General features: G+C 39.2%; 1 protein-coding gene across 1 annotated transcript in view; it reads left to right on the forward strand.

The window, feature by feature from the left end:
- Nucleotides 1–20,751, forward strand: part of LOC136864449 (organic cation transporter protein) — a 184,854-nt gene that overhangs the window by 153,245 nt on the left and 10,858 nt on the right. Inside the window, exons 10-11 of the mRNA XM_068225989.1 lie at nt 9,726–9,907; nt 16,469–16,677. Coding sequence (XP_068082090.1) covers nt 9,726–9,907; nt 16,469–16,677 — 391 coding nt within the window. The remainder of the gene's footprint in view (nt 1–9,725; nt 9,908–16,468; nt 16,678–20,751) is intronic.

Consider the following 20,751-nt stretch of genomic DNA (forward strand, 5'->3'; position numbering starts at 1 on the left):
ACAGAAAACCGAAACACATGTTGAATCCCTTGTCCAGTTGCCTACGCGGTTATAATACATTGTTTATTTATACTGCTGGAATTGGTCTATGGGGTCACGGAGAGTCGAAAGCGACTAAACGACTAACAACAACAACAACCAGCCAAAACATAAACACGCTTTGATGCAATGCCTTTTATTTGCTGTTCTTTATTTTACTTCTTTAGGTCTTACCGACACAAACCAGTCTTATGGCGGCGATGTCATAGGACACGACTACGAAGAAAGCAACCGTGGCCTTGATTAAGGTACAGCTCAAGCATTTGCTTTGTGTGAAAATAGGAAACCACGGAAATCCATCTTCAGGGCTGCGACAGTGGGGTTCGAACCCATCATCTCTGGAATGCGAACTAACAGCTACCAGATGCAAACCGCATAGCCAACATGTTCTGCGAATCCAGCACAAAAGAAAGCAAAATTTTTGTCTTCAGTATTTGAAAAAATGAAATCTGAGGAACAACTGTGTAGTTCGTCCAGCTTTTTCTTTTGTATATCGCTCATTACCGTTTGCGCTAGTAAAGAAGATGATGGTATTCGGACTGAATAGCTCAGGCGGTAGAGCGCTGGCATCCTGAGCCGGCTTCCATTCCGGCTCATTTCCGTGGTATTTGAAGGTGTTCGAGTAACCTCGTGTTGGTAGATTTACCGGCACGTAAAAGAACTCCTGTGAGTCAAACTTCCAGCACCCCTGCGACTCAAAAATCGTAAGAGGAGTTAGTGGGGCGTTGAACTAATAACATTATTATTATTATTATTATTATTATTATTATTATTATTATTATTATTATTATTATTATTATTTCACAAATGTATAGTTGGTAATTTGGCACTTATTTCGATAATTTACATATAAGTAATAGAAAATAATAATCTACGTAACCTTGTAATATACGTCTCCATTATTCTCTTTGCTTTAGAGGTTGCAGCCTTTTCTAAGTATGATCCATACTGAGAATTTATGAATGTTCTGACGATGTTGTAGGTCTTCAAAATTGCAGCCGTTTGTGCCACATTGTGAGTGTCGGTGGGGAGGTGTAGTGTTTTTAACTTTTCTGGAAATGATTTTGGTGCGAGACCAGTGGGGGGAAAGGAGGAAAGGAAAAATTGTCACTCTGACTTGTTTCTTTTTTCTTGCAAGCTGCTTTACGTCGCAGCGACACAGATAGGTCTTATGGTGACGATGGGATAGGAAATAACTAGGAGTGGGAAGGAAGCGTCCGTGGCCTTAATTACGGTACAGCCCAGCATTTGCCTGGTGCAAAAATGGGAAACCACGGAAATCCATTTTCTGGGTTGCTGACAGTGGGGTTCGAACCCACTATCTCCCGAATACTGGATACTGGCCGCACTGCGACTGCAGCTATCGAGCTCGGTGTCTTGATTCCATATGATTGCTACTTCCATAGCTACAGGAGTATATTTGTTGACCTTCTCCCTGTATTTCTGTTTCATACTGTGTTCATTCGGGATAGCGATGTCAATGAGATGTGTACGGTGATTCTTTTTGTATGTTAATTTTATGTCTGGTATATAGTGCGAGTTGTTTTATCTGTTTGTATCGTTCGATCACTGTAGTTTATTTTTTTCATTTTCCAGTATACTCTGTGGGGATTAAGGCACTCTGTTCTGGATCAATGATCGGGTCAGTGAAATTTCTTGATGTATAACTTTGGCTACATCATTACGTCTGTCAGTGTACGATGTTGACGCTAGTAATCTCCAGTTGCTCATGATGTGCTCAATGGTTTCTGGGCTGCTGTTGCATTTCCTTCACTCGTAATTCTTAGTAACAGGATCTTAAATGATGTGTTACCTGTAACTCTTTGTTGATATCACTTTATCCTGGATCGCCTGATTGAATCTCTCGGTTTCTGGAAATAACTCTCCCCTAGACATCCACGAGCTTGAAAGTTGTTTATCAGTGTTCTCGCCATTATTCTGGTAGTATAACCTTTCATGAAGTTCTTTACTAGCTCATCTCTCTATCTTCTCCCTGTGCAGGATGTTCGTGTCTTTTATATTTATGTGGCGTTCATGTAAATTCAAAGTGGTGTAGTTTAGATCTGATTCAAACCACAGCCTTTTGTAGAATGTTGTCACCTGTCCAGCGATGAAAGTATTCCCTCAGGTTTGTTACGTGTTGGTTCTTTAGAGCTATAACATCAACAATTCCTCTGCCCCTCCCCTCTCTTCAAGGCATTCTAACGCTCTCTATGTATGAATTAGAATGCATCATTCTGTGTTTAGTAAGCATTGTTTTTATTGTGAAATTATTATTATTATTATTATTATTATTATTATTATTATTATTATTATTATTATTATTATTATTATTATTATTATTATTATTATTATTATTGTTAACCTCCTTTCAACGCGTTTCTTCACATTAGAAAACGTTTCCCCAAAATTAAGTTTTATCCACATAAATCACATCGGGCAAATTTAGTTACATGGTCACTGACAGTGAAAAATACCAAAGGACATTTTTTTGCCTTTTTCTCGTAGTCCAAAACACATCGTGAAACACGAAACGTGAAGTTTACAATTGGCTTTACATCGCACCGACGCAGATAGGTCTTACGGCGACGGTGGGATAGGAATGGGCTAGGAGTGGAAGGAAGCGGTCGTGTTTTAATTAAAGTATAGCCCCAGCATTTTCCTGGTGTGAAAATGGGAAACCACGGAAAATCATCTTCAACGCTGCCGACAGTGGGATTCGAACCCACTATCTCCCGGATGCAAGCTCACAGCTGCGCGCCCCTAAACGCACGGCCAACTCGCCCGGCGGAACGTGAAGTAAGCCTAATACTACGCACTTCAAATAACTAAGGAATATATATAACTGGCCGGTAAATAACATAGTAGGAATGTTCATAAAACATAAGCTTTGAGATAGGCTGTTACAAAATTATCAATCGCGCCTGCGCAGGAGAGCGCGCTTAATTGGTTTGTCGTGTTTCCTTATAGATCCTGATATCCGTTAGCCAATCAGAAACTCACTACCCTTTCTTTGGTTTCGCTGAGACACTTACTTTTGCATTAGGCTCTCCTGTAGAACATGATATTTCTGGAACAGCTTACTGTGATGCTGTAATGGAGCAGGATACGGTATCATGTTACGATAGTTGTGAAAATGAAAATCCACAGCCTGTTTCCAGTCATTCTATCGGATCAGGAATGGACTGAATGAACCCCCATCTAGCGGCGAGGATAGGAATTGTGCCGGCTGCCGAAGCTTGTCGCCCTCCTCTGGGGCAATGATTTGTGACTGACAGATGAAATGATACTGGAGAGTGTTGCTGGAATGAAATATGACAGGGAAAACTGGAGTACCCGGAGAAAAAACTGTCGCGCTTAGCTTTATCCAGCACAAATCTCACACGGAGTGACCGGGATTTGAACCACGGGACCCAGCGGTGTTACGGTAATTATATACAATTCTATTAACAACAACTCCCATCTCTACATTGCAGTACCGATTTCATCTAGAGCTCTTGTCATGCAACCATCAAAGCATGCTCGTTCAGCGGGCGTGTATCATCACAGGTGGGATTCATTGACATTGTCATGCCACTCGCCTCATTACCACTACTACTACTATGACTACTAATAATACTGCTACTTGCTTTAAGCCCCAATAACTACTTTTACGGTTTTCGGAGACGCCGAGGTGTCAAAATTTATTCCCGCAGAGTACCTTTACGTGCCAGTAAATCTACCGACACGAGGCTGATTTATTTGAACACTTTCAAATACTATCGGACTAAGCCAGAATCGAACCTACCAAGTTGGGGTCAGAAGGCCATCGTCTCAACCGTCTGAGCCGCTCAGCCCGGCTTTAGTACTACTAGTCTGACGTGACAACAACTTTAAAATCTGGTTACACACATTCGAACTATAATTTGACGAAATCGTGTTCTCATGTTAAGGATTACCCTAGCTCCGAAACTAAAGGATTTATCATAATGCTTGAGGTATCATTTGATTGAAAATGTGAGATATGTGAGAAAATATGGCAACTTGAAATAATGTGACGATTTTGTGGTATATGTTGCCATTCATGCTTTCACGGCCCGTACTTACAGACAAGATATAGGCTTTTGGGCCTATACCGTGGCAAGAAAATATGTGAAATTCTTTACGTTTCGCAGAGAACTTTGCTCTGCGTCATCAGAAGAAAATCTCGACTGTCCACGAGAAAGGCTTCTAAAACAATGAGGTTTGAATTAGAGTTACCCAATAGAAGTGGAAATGGTACGTCCATTCGTCACCAGATGGCTATCCGGACGCGGTACAGCGCTAGCGCTCGAAGCGGAAGCTGACGGAACCATCAGAAAATCTGAGAGGGTCATATAACATGTGTACGGACATATGAAGGTATGACATTGACACAAGTCTAGAATGAAACATCTGGCGAATGAGGAACGCACGAATTTCGAAAACACCGAAACGAAATAACAGTAGTGAAGGGACAGGGAAGAGAACTACCTACATGCGAAATTTTTCTGTAGCATCTGGAGTCTTTAAAGTTTATTATTCAACTTCCAATATCCTATTCCTATCACTAAGACATGAGTGTCAACACGTAATTGAAATAGTACTGTATGATGGTCAGAGAAAGGGACTGGGATGACGGATATTGTGTGTGTAATGGTGGACATTGTGTAAGAGAGGTAAACTATGTCAAGTCTGGATGGTGAATTGTGGCGGGAAAAAGTGAATTCAACGTAATTTCCGTGTTTAATTCCCCAAGCGTCTCTTAAACAGAGCTGCTGGACTAGTTCAGAGAACGCTACCACGTTGTTAATGTTGGGTCCGGTTTGATCCTTCGGGTGGAGGACGCAGTTGAAATAACCAGCAAGTATAATATCCGTTCCCCGTGCAAGATGAATGTTGGGGCATTCTAGAGAAAGCTTTTCTCGTTCTAGTCAGTTTTGCGCTCCTGATGGACTATAAATATTAATGCGTAGAAAGTGTTCATAGCGAGAGGATAGCACTCTACCGTTTGGATGTGCAAAGAAGTCATGAATGTCAAGCTGTTCCTCGGGTATCCTCTCCTAAATTAACATAGTACTCGTATGGGCTTAACATATAACTGTAGGTACACACTTCTTGAAGAAATAAAATATCAGTGTCATTGTCTCTAAGATAGTTCTTAATGAGTGACCACTTCGTTACGCTCAAAATTCCATTGATGTTTGCCGTATCAAAAGTACGCAAAATCACGTTTAGAAAGTAGGCGTCACATGTGCTCTGTACATAAGTAACGTCAAGATGAAATTTAAATCAGTCGTCCTGGTTCTTAACATAATAGCCAGGAGGCTGAAAAGCGTGAACAATCGGCAGATCCAAAACATAGTGAGACCTTGATGAATTGAAAGGAAATTATTCTTAAAATTGGCAACTATTAACTGTATCCCATTTTTCAAGTACCATTCCTCTCTTTACGCTGCGATACTTGCATGTCCTTGGTCGTATGGCTTTTGGTAGAAGTAGATTTATTTCGATTCCCTGAACGAGTGTTTACCTTATATAACCGTGGGTCTTTAGGACTAGCTTGTTGCGATTGACATTTACGAGTTTTGGTTGTTACAGAGCAATCGGAATCTTCTGATAGATCAGCTGGTGAATCGACCGTGGGGGTGTTAATTTCTTCCGCCAACTTAATTTTCCTCTGTGTGACGTGCCCTTTACTTAACTGGGCAGTATTTCCGATATTCAAAGGATCTTCTTGTATTACGGATTGATCTGCTTTCATTTGTGTATCTGGATGCTCTGTAGCTTCCATGTGCTGGTCTGTAGTTTGTTGTGGTACGTGGCTTGAAGCGGGCTCTGGTGTGGTGAGCGTGAGCATATCATCTGTTGACACGTTAACAGGGCTAGCTATTCCGCTCTCAGGTGCGAGTTGTTTCCCAGCAAGTACGGTGTTTACTATAGGTTGCGGTTGTGAGTTCAGAGTGGCGAGGTCATCTGTGTTAGGGTTGTTTACGAGTGGAGGAAACATTCCACTCGTCAACTGTAAGTCAGATTGGAGAGTGGTTGCTGTTGTTGTGGGTACATAGAGGCGGAATAGTGTGGCAAGTAATGTTGGCTGTCTCAAAACATTACCCGCACGGCGGGGACAGTCAATGAGCAGGTGATCCGGGGCGTTGCATATAGGAACTTTTTTCCTTGTCCCTCATACGTAGCGTGTCTCCTGTGCCCCTGTATGGTTACTAAGGATGGAATCTGCTGCTTTAACTGAATTTTTATTTGTCGAATACCATTGGGAACTGGTAGACGGTAGAACTGAGACCACGATTCATCATACTTATCTTTAACATTACCGTATTTCGTGAAATAAATTCTGATTTTTTCATTGAACAATTCGGAGGAAATATTAAACAGTCGAACTCTAGTCGTCTCAATGCCAGATGCTTCAATAACTAACGGTACTGTCTCCCCACTAAAAAGTTTGACTGTGCAACCTGTTTCAAATTGATGTAATATCATCTCCATAATTGTTGATGCCGCCTGTTGCCATTTCTTGATGGATGCAGTATTTTTGCGTCCATTTCTTGACACAGACCAGAGCAAAGTGTAGCATTCACCGAAGTCCCAGTCTTACACATGGCTGTGGCAATATGGAACTGCTGGGGTATGGGTGGTGCTGAGTAATGACATTTGGATTACAACTAGTGTCTGAGTGTTATGAAAGGTGTTGCTCATAGGGTCAGTCTTGCTGCAGTGGCGCATTCTGGTCCAGTGAGGAAAGCAATGAAAAACTACCTCGCTCCACATCTTGCCTAGTACGCCTCATTAGGGCTCTGGCATTGATTTATGCGGTTTCCCACTAACTACATAGCCTTTGGTGGTGTTATGTGAGGATACAATCAGCCTCTGGGCTTATGATATAACAGACAGAATGGTTGATGAAATGACCATGTCCATTAGCCGGGGCATCCAGTTGGAGAGCTGGTAGCAGGTCGATATTTTCTTGTGATGTTTCAGAAACCCAGCTGTGTATTTCCGCTGCTGTTGGCCTTGAATAATTTCGCTGGAAACTCCATTTCAGTGTGTTTTCCGAATACTATGCATGATTATTTTTAAACTTAACAGTTAACTAAATCAAAACACTAATATCTCAGGTAATATGAGCAGGACTTGGTGGTAAGAGTTCACTGTTCACTGCTGTGTTCTTTCTTAATGTAAACAACACTGAGACTTTTAACTCACACAGTTCTCTGCGGACAACTGAATTCAACGATATCAGCAAGCTTGCTCAACTCCTTTGTAAGACGACAATATTGTAGAACAGTATCTTTGTTTCAAACAAATTCCCGGTATCTCTGAACGGAAATACATTTTAAAAGCAAGACATGAGGGCATAGAGACCGGACATTTCTCGTGGCATAATTGTGTCGAGATATGCACAGATCAATGAAAGGTTCAATAAAAGGGTTCGTCTCACTGGCGAACCAGTAAAATTTAAAAAAAACATGATAGCACATTGGTTTCTATACAGAAGCTTGTGACAAATATGTTGAAGAAGATTTAGGGTCAGCTTTGGAAAAAACTGTTCAGATTATAAATGTTATTAAAACTTGCGACCGATCAGGATTCTGACAGTGTTATCTCCTTTTCCATACGGTAAGTATGGTGGCTCTCCAGATGCCGAGTGTTTAGTCTAACGCATAATTTCAGAGATGCTATGTTGGAATTATCAGAGCAAGAATACAGAGTTGAAAATTGCATTAGAAGAAGGGACGTAGAGCAGAAAACTAACTTTCCTTATGTACATATTTGAAATATTCAGAAAGAGAGATGCTAGTCTACACATTCATAGTGAAAATCTTCTGACAGCCACAGATACGATGGCAGCTTTAAGAGGTGAATTTGACATTTGATTAAGGAAAACGGTGAATTCTGAAATGTTTTAAACGATGTCCAAATATCCAATGAGAATCAATGTTGGTTTATGAACACTTACTGCTACTGAAAGAGAAACCGAAAGAGTAATTTTCACAAATAATGACAGCGAATTAACACGACTACATAAGAAAACGTTTCGTAACATTCAACACTTGTGAATTTCAACTTGATAAAAAGGAAGAATTGTCGACTTGAAGACAAACCATACATTAAACCGACGTTCCAGGAATCATATTTTAACATTCTGGACATCAATTAGAGCTTTCCTCCACTGAGTAAACGCGCTTCCATTATTTTGATAGAGTTTCCTGCAACATATAGGGCACGTATGAAAGTGACTTTATTCTGCCATGACGAATACAAACACAGTGACATATGGAAGCCTGAGAATGCTAGAGGAAGAAAGGCTTGTGAATTAGCCATACATCTGACCTGATACAAAAGAGGTTTGCAAAAGCCTCAAGCTCATGCCACTCATTAAACTTTTCTGCAAACATGGCACTTCACTTCTCAATGACATTAGGCATGAATGTGCACTCTCGTACAGCATGTTTTCTTAAAATTACAAATCATATTGAACGTCGCATGTTGTCTTCTTACCCAGGCGCAACGAGGAAACAGCTGGGCACCATCATCAACGATGGTACACATACGCCGATGTAAGGGACTGCATTCCTTGAACATTTGGAATAGGGTACCCGGATTTTAATATCTTTACACAGAAAAGCACGACTTCAACGGGCTAAACGTCTCAAGAACTTGACAGCAGAGGGCTAGAAACAGGTCATCTGATCCAATATGTCCCGTTTCTGCCTTTAGAGTAGCAATTCCAGACGTCTGAAGATGGGTCTTATGTTTGGGAGTGCTTCGCTTATTCTGAATGGAATCCTCTTGTCGAAGACGATATTCAATTGAACCAACCAGGCTACATTCGACTTCGCGGCTATGTACGTTCTGTACGAAGGTAAGTGCGGCGTTGTTTCCAGGCCCTCACGACCATCTGCCTGCTAGCTCTCTCTTTTCTCCCCATGCGACTTGAACCATTCTTGCACTGTCACTTAAACAATGGTAATTCCTAAAATATACAAATAAATTACGTACTGTAAGAAGTATAGTTTATCTCAATAAGATTGTTCACTAGTCAGATTAAATAACTTTAATGACATATTTGTAAACTTAATGAGTACCTATACAGCGCAAGTCTCTCCCCTATGGGAAAACGCAGGGAAGTAACTGGGGAGGTGATAAGGTGGACTATAAGTCGAGAAGTATTGTCCAGTGCACTGCTACTGTTTGTTAAATACAGTTTGGAAAATGTGGAGGAAAATACGCATCGTGTTGCATAGCCTGTAGAAAATGATACAGGTCTTTAAGTTGACTACTGAGGGATCTACCGCCACGCTGCTCGATCATGTTCCCGACCGGCTCACAGTAGCCCTTTTACAAGAGGCGCACTCATCACCAGCCTGCCCGCAGATTGCAGTACGGGAAGGTCTGGTACACATACGCCTTAATTGCGTATGTTATGAGCAGTGTTGCTAAGCACTGACAGTTGCTCTAGCGTCATCACATGCAGGCCTAGACGCACAAATGCTGTCTTAGCAGCGTAAAGTTGTTGTACAAAAACGGTAGTGAATTGGACTACACATCTCGGCTTTGTTATATTCCTATTACAATCCGATTCATCTCTTTGCTTTTTGCCATTCAGGACAGACTCGACCCGTATATTTGGTTAGTGTACTACACTTTTAAAATGTAAGTTTCTTTTCCAGATATGCCAGGATTTATTCTGACATTGTTCTTGGTGGGCAAGTTGGCAATTTGTGTATCATTCAGCACACTGTACGCCTTCACAGCTGAAATATTCCCCACGAGTATTCGTAACTCCCTGATGGGCACCTGTTCAATGGTGGGACGAATTGGATCTATTCTGGCTACCCAGACACCTTCTCTGGTAAGAATAAGTCACTTCTTCAAGTTAAAAATTCATAATATACACTGTTGTACTTATTAGACTTACAGATCTCTTCTTTTAGTTTAACTAACATTTTTTCACAGCATACCCCAGGCTCGATGTTGAATTAAACGTAAAAGCTATTGATCAGGCCAGACTGCAACGATCCCCCCCCCCCAACTCCTACAGATTAATCCAGATATGTGTAGCAGGCCCGTCACCTACCATCAACCAATGGGATCACTTCACTAGACCTTCCTTTATTGCTTGAAGAAATTCATTTTTTTACTTATCTCTACTTTTCCAGCTCGACTGTTTTTCCTTCTGTCATTTTTCTTTAATTTCTCTTGATTTTATTTTCTACTAGCAAATGTACCCGTGCTTCGCTACGGTATTCTACATTGTATTCGAATATCGAATAAATACTGTACATGCAGTAAATAAGATTGTTATAAAATTCCATGTCTCTTAGCGTTATCCGAGAAACAGCATGGGGAGGTCCCGATACACTCTTTCCAATGTAAAATGTTTGTTACGGATTTGTGATATAACGGCAAGCTCACTTGCCTACTGGCATACACAATCGAGTTGGGAAGTTTGCATAATAATTGCAGGCCCCATTGCCTACTGCGCGGTCACAATCGATATGGGGAGTTTTCGTTACAATGGCAGCCCCCTTTCCTACTTCCAGACAGATAACAGTTGAGGAGTTTCTATTATAATGGCAGGCAACTGTCCTACTATCAGTCGAAATTGAGTTGTGCAGTTATCATTAGAATGTCAGGCCCATTTTCCTACTGCCAGCCAACTTACTGACAGTCACATCAAGTTGGTGTGTTTCCATCAAAACAGCAGGCCACTATGCCTAATACCAGTCACATTTAAGATGATGACATTTGTTTATACTTGCGGGCACCCTAGCCTACTGCCAAACACAATCGGGTAGGGGAGTTTTAAACAAAACTGCATGCTCCCTTGCCTTCTGCAAGTCAAATCGAGTATTGAACTATTCATCACAATGGTAGGCCTTCCTTACTAATGCCAGTTACACAGGAGTTGGATAAGGACCCCATTCCTACTGCCAATCAAAGTCGGTGTGGCGAGTACTGATTACAATAGCAGACACACCCTTTCTCGATCGCTGCAAATCCACATCAGTGAATATATATAGATCGACATACGAAATTATATGCGTGTTTACAATATTGCAGACCTTCATTTACAGGTTAAATGCTGCTAAACGTACGGCATATCGACAAAGGATTGTACCATAAGACGCCGGATTTAGTGGTTGGTCCTATGATATCTCATCTATTCTTGGGTCAGATTGAGTTAGAAACGTTGAACAGGGTAACGTTTTTGTAAGATTATCTCACATTGCATTACTTTTCGGATAATTATGTGACAGCTACATACATAGCATTTGGCTCACATATGGCTACTGGGTGGGCCAATTTTCATGAAGAGTTTGATGATTCTGTATTTCCTATAAGTGATTGAAAGTATGAATTCTGCATGTAAAAAGTCCAAATTTACTTAACATGAATAGAGAAAAATTAAACGTAAAAGGGATACAGATACGACAAAAAGTCATAAGACCAACGTTGTAGATCATTTCAAATTGAACGGGGATTTTGCAATCCGTTATGTGAGAGGACTTCCCGAAGGTCTGCACCATCATTAAAATTGCCTTCATATTTCGATATTCCTCGGGGATAAAAAGTGAAAAATTTTAATATCTTGGAAGTTTTCCGTCCGTTACAGGCTAAAACGTATAATTTTGTCAAATTTCAATTTTCTTTTTTGTCTGGCTGATTATGCCGCAATCTGGATTTTGGGCATGGAGGTAAAAAATTAGGACTTTCAGGAAACTAAACAAAAAAATATGCAGATGGTCATTATTACCCCTTCAACGGGTAGCTGTGCGAAACGTTCGCAAAAATAGTCAATGTAGAGGCACATAGTCGTTACGATTTTATTTATATAGATAGATAAGGAATCTGCTCCACGTACAACACCTTTTGGGCTATGTTCGCTGGACTTAACCTGCAAAACGGACCATTCATGATATCCCCCTTATTAATCCTCCTGACGAAAAAATGCACATGAAGAAGAGTTTTAGAGATGGAATTCCATCACGTTTGGTCGATTTCCAGTCAGTTTAGTCTTGTACTGTATATATTGTGGAAGAGTAAAATCACCATTTTGGTTCCCTATAAACCACCAGTCCATTCCGGGAACATGAAATGTTATTGACCTTTAAAACCTATATTTAGACAGGTGGATGCTAAATATAAAGTTTGGTTCGAATATCTTCAGTAGTTTTCAAGTTGTGAGAAATACGCTTTACACGCACCCGCTCTTGAGTTAAGTCCAATGGGACTTGTCCCGAAAAACGGTCCGATAATGATATCTCCCTTATTAATCCTCGCATCGAAATGATCCACATGAGGAAAAAGGTTTAGAAATTAACTTCCATGAAGGCAGGTAGATTTCCATTAAGTTTGGTTGTGTATATTTTGTGGGAGTGCAAAATCACGGTTTCGTTTTCGTATAAACCCCCAGTCAGTTCAGGGATTTAGAAACAATATTTGCCCTAAAACCTATCCAAGGACAGATGGATTCTAAACATGAAGTTTGATGAAAGTATATCCAGTAGATTCTAGCACTCGCGTACATACGGAGTAATTAAGGAAGAAAGTACAGTTAAGAAAGTTGAAATTAATAGAAAATGGATTATAACTGAGGACACCCGGTTAACGACAAATATGTAAATGCTAAGTGAATGTATTGGAAAATCAAATGCCCCTCAATAAATTATGACGGTGTGAGTTATGGATATAATAAAGAGGTAACAGAGGAGGAATTCAGGCGCAGTGATTCTTAGGTAAACAAACAAGAAGATGACTAATGGTGTTATTACTTAATCTATTCGAGGGCGGTTATAACCTCCAACGATATTCCGCCAATATTCCGCAGATAGGCCGATTGACGCCTGTCTTGCCTTCTACCCAGGGAAGAACCACGATTTTAAAAGCTTCATGAGGAAAATGGGAATACGTTACTTCCCTGCTGGCAAGCAATCAGAGACGTTGCCATGGTAACCTGTAGGTTCGTTGTCGGTCTGTCGGTCACTCAATGCAGAGCATGATCCCGCAGAAAATAGTACATTTCTCCGTCATGTGAAAAGTAAGGTAAATTATTAACATAACTAAAGTTGTTTATAGTGAAGAGACGTTTCACGTACGGTCCACAGAGTTTACAGAAAATCAATAGTATAAGACAAAATGGAGGAAGACTGTTCTGGTTTTCCTATAAACCTCCCATCTCTTCAAAGATTTTAAAATGATATGCCTATCGAAACCGTTCCGGGGATGAGTTTACTCTAAATATGAAATTTGGTTCAGATCTATCCAGCCGTTTCGACGTGATACTCTAAATATGAAATTTGGTTCAGATCTATCCAGCCGTTTCGACGTGATGTTGGAATAGACAAACAGACACGAAAAGTTAAAACCACCGATTCGGTACTGAGTTGACCTAAAACGGATAAATATCCGAAAAATTGGCAAAACAAAAGAAATTACAGACAGCGGACCCCCTACAACTTTATTTATATAGATTCGTATCTACGTCCTGCCTTATAGTAGTCTGATGACTTTGTTACTGTCAATTTTGTAACTCAGCTCGAGGAAACATCAGGCATTGCGCAAAAATGGCGTCGTGAAAAACTTTCCGGAGTATCAAAGCGCACGGCGAGCCGCCTGGTGACGAATGAGATGATCGCTTCGCCAAATGATTTCAAACCTGTCATGATTGTTATAGATGGTGTATTCGAAATTCATCGTCGGCTGTCCTGCGAGTGGTCTTTCGTGGTCTTCCATTCTCCTGCACTAAGGTGAATGCCGGGATAGTTCCTAGTATAGGCCACGGCCGCCAAACTCCTCACCTTCATCATACCCCTCCGTCACCGATTCAAATCTCCTTGGCTTGAGGGAAGACGTCACCTTCTGCGAGACCCAATTTCAGTACTAGAACTATAGTTTCTCTTCTTAAGACGCGAAGCTAACTCAACTCATCAAATCAAATCAAATCAAATCAAATCAAATCAAATCAAATCAAATCAAATCAAATCAAATCAAATCAAATCAAATCAAATCAAATCAAATCAAATCAAATCAAATCAAATCAAATCAAATCAAATCAAATCAAATCAAATCAAATCAAATCAAATCAAATCAAATCAAATCAAATCAAATCAAATCAAATCAAATCAAATCAAATCAAATCAAATCAAATCAAATCAAATCAAATCAAATCAAATCAAATCAAATCAAATCAAATCAAATCAAATCAAATCAAATCAAATCAAATCAAATCAAATCAAATCAAATCAAATCAAATCAAATCAAATCAAATCAAATCAAATCAAATCAAATCAAATCAAATCAAATCAAATCAAATCAAATCAAATCAAATCAAATCAAATCAAATCAAATCAAATCAAATCAAATCAAATCAAATCAAATCAAATCAAATCAAATCAAATCAAATCAAATCAAATCAAATCAAATCAAATCAAATCAAATCAAATCAAATCAAATCAAATCAAATCAAATCAAATCAAATCAAATCAAATCAAATCAAATCAAATCAAATCAAATCAAATCAAATCAAATCAAATCAAATCAAATCAAATCAAATCAAATCAAATCAAATCAAATCAAATCAAATCAAATCAAATCAAATCAAATCAAATCAAATCAAATCAAATCAAATCAAATCAAATCAAATCAAATCAAATCAAATCAAATCAAATCAAATCAAATCAAATCAAATCAAATCAAATCAAATCAAATCAAATCAAATCAAATCAAATCAAATCTCCTTCACACGACAAGAAACCCGGAAGATAACATGTCAAATACTAATTAAGGTGACGAAGTAGTCGAGAGGCAAAGTAGGACATTACACAGTTGAAACTATGAAACAAACAAAACCCTTACAATTTCTAGTTTGTAATCTTTAAATACAGACTGGTAATTTTGTTATTTTTTATTTTAATATTATTTTACCTAATTTAATAAAAAGAGGAATATACTGTCTGTGATACAGTTTCGAGAATAATTGCACGTCAACAAAAATACGAAAGGAAGAGGAAATGTATATGATACAGTTACAATAATAATTGCACGTCAACAAAAATACGAAAGGAAGAGGAAATATATATGATACAGTTACAATAATAATTGCACGTCAACAAAAATACAATTACAAATATCACCTCACGTGACTTCTGATTTGGTTCCAGGATTGGAAATAGTTGCCCGCAAATTACTGCACCTGGGTGTTACGTCTATTCGGAAAAGGATATTCATTTATCCATTCATCTCTTCAGTTCTTTCGGCTACTCTGGAGTTTCTTCTGGATCTTCTCCCATTTTCACTTAGTTTTTCGGTATCTTTAACGATTGGGATTCTTTATATCTAAACGCATCGGTCTTCTTTCTTTTTCAGCGATGCCAATTCTCGTGCCACAAAAACCTGCAGTGTTCATGATAATCTGTTATCTCTGCGTACTATTGACTACTGTCGCTCGAGTATTGACAGATGACTATAAATACAGCGGTTTGAAAGATTTCTAGTGACCTCCACCTTGTATATAAAACAAAGTAAAAGTATATACAGGATGGTCGGGAATAACGTGGATCGGGTATATGAGCGTTACAGGATTGGTCGTGTTGATTATAATTTGAAAGAAATAATTATATATCTCTCACCATTGTCATTTTATCAGCTGCTGAAGTTAGCCAATCAGATCACTTTGCGGTTTAATTCAAATGGGCTATGCGCGGCACTGCTGCTAAATATTTACGTCTTCGTCAGAGGAAAGGTTCGAATATAGAGCTCGGAGCTGAGAGGGTGGCACAAAAGCAAGCACGCTATGGTGACACTTGCTGAAACCAACGGTGTGTTTGATGCTGATGCTGATTTCTCGCCATGACCCTCAAGTCTCGTGCAGATTTTGCAACAATGCCGCGCAAAGCCTATTTGAATTCGCCCGCCAAGCGATCTGATTGGCTAACTTCAGCAGCTGATGAAATAACAACGAAGCATGACATCGAATTATTTATTTCAAATTATTTATCAGCAAGATTAATCCTCAAATGCTCACAATCCCGGTTCACGTTGTTCCCGATCACCATGTATAAAAACACATACGCGGTTGACAACACGACATCTCGAAAGCAATGTAGATAACAAAAGGATCACTTTGTGGCAATGCAGTAAGGCAGTCAGGAAGTACATTACAAAGTATGAATATCATACCTAAATAAGATGCTTGCTCACCCTAAATTAGAATCACATGCTAACATGTAACGAATATTGGGAGTGTGTTAAAAAATACATTGCATGATCATAAACTAGGAATTAGTCTATTTATTCCTAGGGTATATAAAGCAACTGAAGGGCTGTCACATTAAATGTTAGAGATTCCATGTATTTTGTTCTCCATTTATGACATAAACTTATGTCGTGACTTTCTGTTCTATGATTTCAGGGGAGGTACATGGGTGCGCTACCACCTATTCTATTTGGCATTGTCTCTATCATCGGCGGTGTACTGGCATTGTACTTCCCAGAGACAAAGGGCACAAAGTTACCTGACTCCGTGAAGGCATCCATGGAACTGAGTCCAAATTATGTATGTCACTCGACAGTCAGGAATAAGACTAACATCGTCCACACTGTGGACTGTAGTCAAAACGAGTACGTGACGTAGAGTCACTATTTTACTGAAGTACTGATAACATAATCCACGTCAAGTTTTGAAGCGCTGGACAGTTCTTAGGCCGTGTTTTGTTTCCTGAAGTTTGAATAGCTATCACAAGTGACATTGTCAGAAAATCTCTGTTCTATTCTAGTTCTTTATCTTAATAGTTGCAGAATATTGCAGGACGATTTCAAAACTATCCAGTTCTTCCTTTTCCCCTTCTTTTGTTGTGAATTTTGATGATGATGATGCTTGTTGTTTAAAGAGGCCTAACATCCAAGGTCATCGGCCCCATTGTGAAATTTGAGGAAGGGTAATAAATGTATAGAGAATCTGGATGATCAGGTATACTAACACATATTTCCCACTTTAATTGATATGCTTTTGAACCAAGTTCAAATCGCTCAATTTTTCTTTGAAGTAATCTTAATTTGATGACATGGGGGTTAGTTGTTTGTTTAGTTTGCTTCAGGCTGCCTGACAGACAAAGCACGCCAAAATACAATATTTTCAAATGTTTCATACATGTTCACGTGAAAAGAACATCGATAATTTTAGATATAATGGTTATTCGACTAAATATAAATGAAAAAGAGAGAAAAGGAGAAACAAAGAGACAAGGGATTATGTAACAATCCTGCTAACTACATAAATAATGACATATAATGGCGACAGACCTCTTTATCACTGATCTTTGTTTTTGAAAGTACTGGGCGGGATGCCCAGCTTTCTGCAGGCACTGGCAAAACGAATGGAATGTCCCCGCGATCATCTATGAGCAACCCGATTACTTCAGTTTGGCTCAGGTTTTATTTCTGTTTGTAATACGGCGCATTAGACCCACAAATGTCTCTTCTTTTCGTCGACCTTTTTAGGCTGTTCCGAGTCGACTTCAAAACTCACGGTTGAATCCAGTATGTATCCTTTAGTGGACCCAGGCTTTTATGTCGATCGGTCTTGCGTACTTCTACACGTAGCGGTTCCTGTTACTTCTTCATGGGTGTTGGATCAAGTCTTTTAATGAGAGACAGCTAGCATGAGGATGGTGTGATGAGGAATATTCCGTAGGGCTTTCCCACGTGTGCAGTAACCGAGGACGTGAGGTAGGGTTAAAACTGTTCTAGTCCAAGGACTGAGCAAGGTTTCACATACATTCGATGCATGTAAGATACATTTTGGAACAATTTTATTACCGTAATTTCGAATTTTAACTTATAACTACATAATATTATTATAGATCTGTAAATTTATAATCTGCATTAATAGTCCAAAGTTCATTGTTAATTTTATTCTTGAGTGTACTTGCATTTATATCTCCTTCTCCCATTTGGAGGCTGCCAAAAAGAAAAAGATTACATAAAAAATTGATTGACAGCTACAAGGGTCATATAAAACATGCCTATAAATGATTGGTATACCATATTATAGCCTACTTATTAATAAAAATCGTATATTTCAATAATTTTGAAATCCATGACGAGCTCCTCATGGCACAAAGATATAGCTAAGAGTATAAATGATTTCTTACTATTGTTAACAAGCCTTTTAGGGCTGCTAACCCAATGTCCTTAATAACTTGGTTATCCAAATGAAATTTCTTACAAAAGTTGTGAAATGTGTGAGTAATGGTGCCTCTTGCTCCTGTCATCAAACCTAAAACATCTAAGGAGTCCAGATGATATTTATCAGCGTACTATGGAATTGTAGGTTCATATACATCACATTTCTCCTTGTTTACACCCTGTGGTTGAGTTGATGATGCCTCGGTTCTAATTATGGGGTCTATTATGAACCCTTTACTCGATCCCGGTGGCGTAGCTATCATGTTAAACCTTCGGCTTGAGACAATCAATGTAGCTCCTCGTAGACTGTATATTGCTTTAGTCTTAGGGCTTCAGCAAACATAGATCTTACTTATACGATGATGTAGTGAATTATGTCGTGTGTCATTAAATGCACAGGAACCCAAGACGTGACCAAGTATTTCAATCTCACTGTGGCAACGCCGACAATGGTTATTTCCTTAGGACTTGACAGGTAATGCACGAACTGAAACATTTGCGGTCAGTTTTATTGCATATCTCCATTCGCTGCTGGATAAATCGTCGGGTTTTATTATTATTATTATTATTATTATTATTATTATTATTATTATTATTAAACATACATGTGTTTTTACTCTGCTGGTTCATCTGAATAGTACAGGACAGTGCATTAGGTGTTCCTTTCATTACTGCAAGTGGAATAAATAACAGGTTTACAGAGTGCTGTAATATCATTCATTTTACATTACAAATGTGCATGAATATGCAATAATCGCAATATTACTACCTTTATTACTGAGGACGGGGCTAAAGTGATAATTGAAGACTAAAGATTATACTCCCATAAAATATATAATGCTTACCTCTCGTTGAGCGCGCCAGCACATTAGCTATCCAAAGTTGCTCACAGCACGCCTAAAGGACTGGCAAGAGTTGCATTATCCACCGGGCATTGGACTGAGCAAGTTCTCGGTTACCACGTGAAAGTTATCGTACCTGTAGACAAGAATTGGGCTGATTGTGAGGTCCATATTGGAGTTCTAAGGACCGAGACTGAAAGTAAACGGTATCCCTACGTCAAACACAAATTCGCAAAAGTTGCACTGAACAAAATCACATCTTTCAATTGCTCTATGGTAGGTTACGATCATGTAGACGTAAAGCGCACGTGACAGCATCAAACAGATCGAGCCATTTCGGGCACAGAATTTCCTTAGCTGGGAACAATCTCATTATGTGGGAAAATGGGTCCTTTTATACATTTACAACCCAAGTTCTAATGTAGGAATTTCCAGATGTGAAACCAGAATGCTACATGGACTGTGGTACGAGATTTCTTTTTGTGTGTAAAATAACTTTTATAAATAAGAATGTACTTACATGTAACAAACAGCAATGATATTATCAATGCTTAGGTTAATATTTCCACGTTCCGGTTTAATTAATAATTTAATTGGGAAATACTGTATACACTCTTCGACAAAGAATAAATCACTCGCCAAGGAGGAGTTGTCGTATTGCTGCAAACTTCGGAATCCAGGCATTCCTGTAATACCCTTATTGTGTGTGGTCGAGCAGTAACGTCCTGAAAAATGTGTTAATGCTTTGGGTTTTTTCCGTTTGCAGGAGACAAAATTTATATTTTACGAATACTGTACTCTGCACCTTCAGAAGTGAAACTGGACCGAACATGAAAAGGCCATTCTAATAGTACCGAAAGTTTTGAAATCAATTGACGGGTCCCTAGTTCGTCACCAGATAGCTGTACCTTATTTTCCAAGAAACAATTGATGTACAATATTCTTGCTCCATGTTTAATGATTCTCGTCAGTGAGCTAGTCAATAATAAGCTCATCAGACCAACCAAAGACGAGAAAGTGGCGGTGGGGTGGGCAGGAAGGACACAAATCTGCCAATTCCTAAACTGAGTAGGCTCCGCCGACCCTATATAAGCATGGAAAAGTAGCATTGAAAATATCTTCTTATTAGAAACATCTTTTATGTACTTTTAAGCAAATGTCAAATGGATATCAATTAAGATGTCAATGAGGAAGAAAGTATGCTATTGGTTTTTCTTCCCATTAACTACTTATACGGTTTACGGACACAACGAGGCGGACGATTTTGTCTCGCGAGAATACTTTTACGAGCCTATAAATCTACTGATACGACACTGGGTAATTTGAACGCCTTCAATATCACTGCAATAAATCGAGGTCGAGCCGTTGAACTTGGCCTCAGAAGCCCAGCGTTCTACCGCCTTTAACCACTCAGACTGGCAAATGAGGAAAGAGAACACCGAATATATATGAAGTTAAAATACCACCTCCTTTTCAATTTTATCCAGTGAATAATTTATAGAAATTTATGGGAAAAGTTATTCCACTGACGCTCAACTTGTAGGATTCCAGCAAGATATAGCAGATATCTTGGATTCAGGAGGTCAAATGGACTGTATTGGGATTGACCTATCTAAGGCATCTGACAGGGTAGATCATGGGATACTACTGGCAAAAATGAGTACAA

The sequence above is a fragment of the Anabrus simplex genome, chromosome 1, assembly GCF_040414725.1.
Source record: "Anabrus simplex isolate iqAnaSimp1 chromosome 1, ASM4041472v1, whole genome shotgun sequence".
Taxonomy (NCBI): Eukaryota; Metazoa; Arthropoda; class Insecta; order Orthoptera; family Tettigoniidae; genus Anabrus; species Anabrus simplex.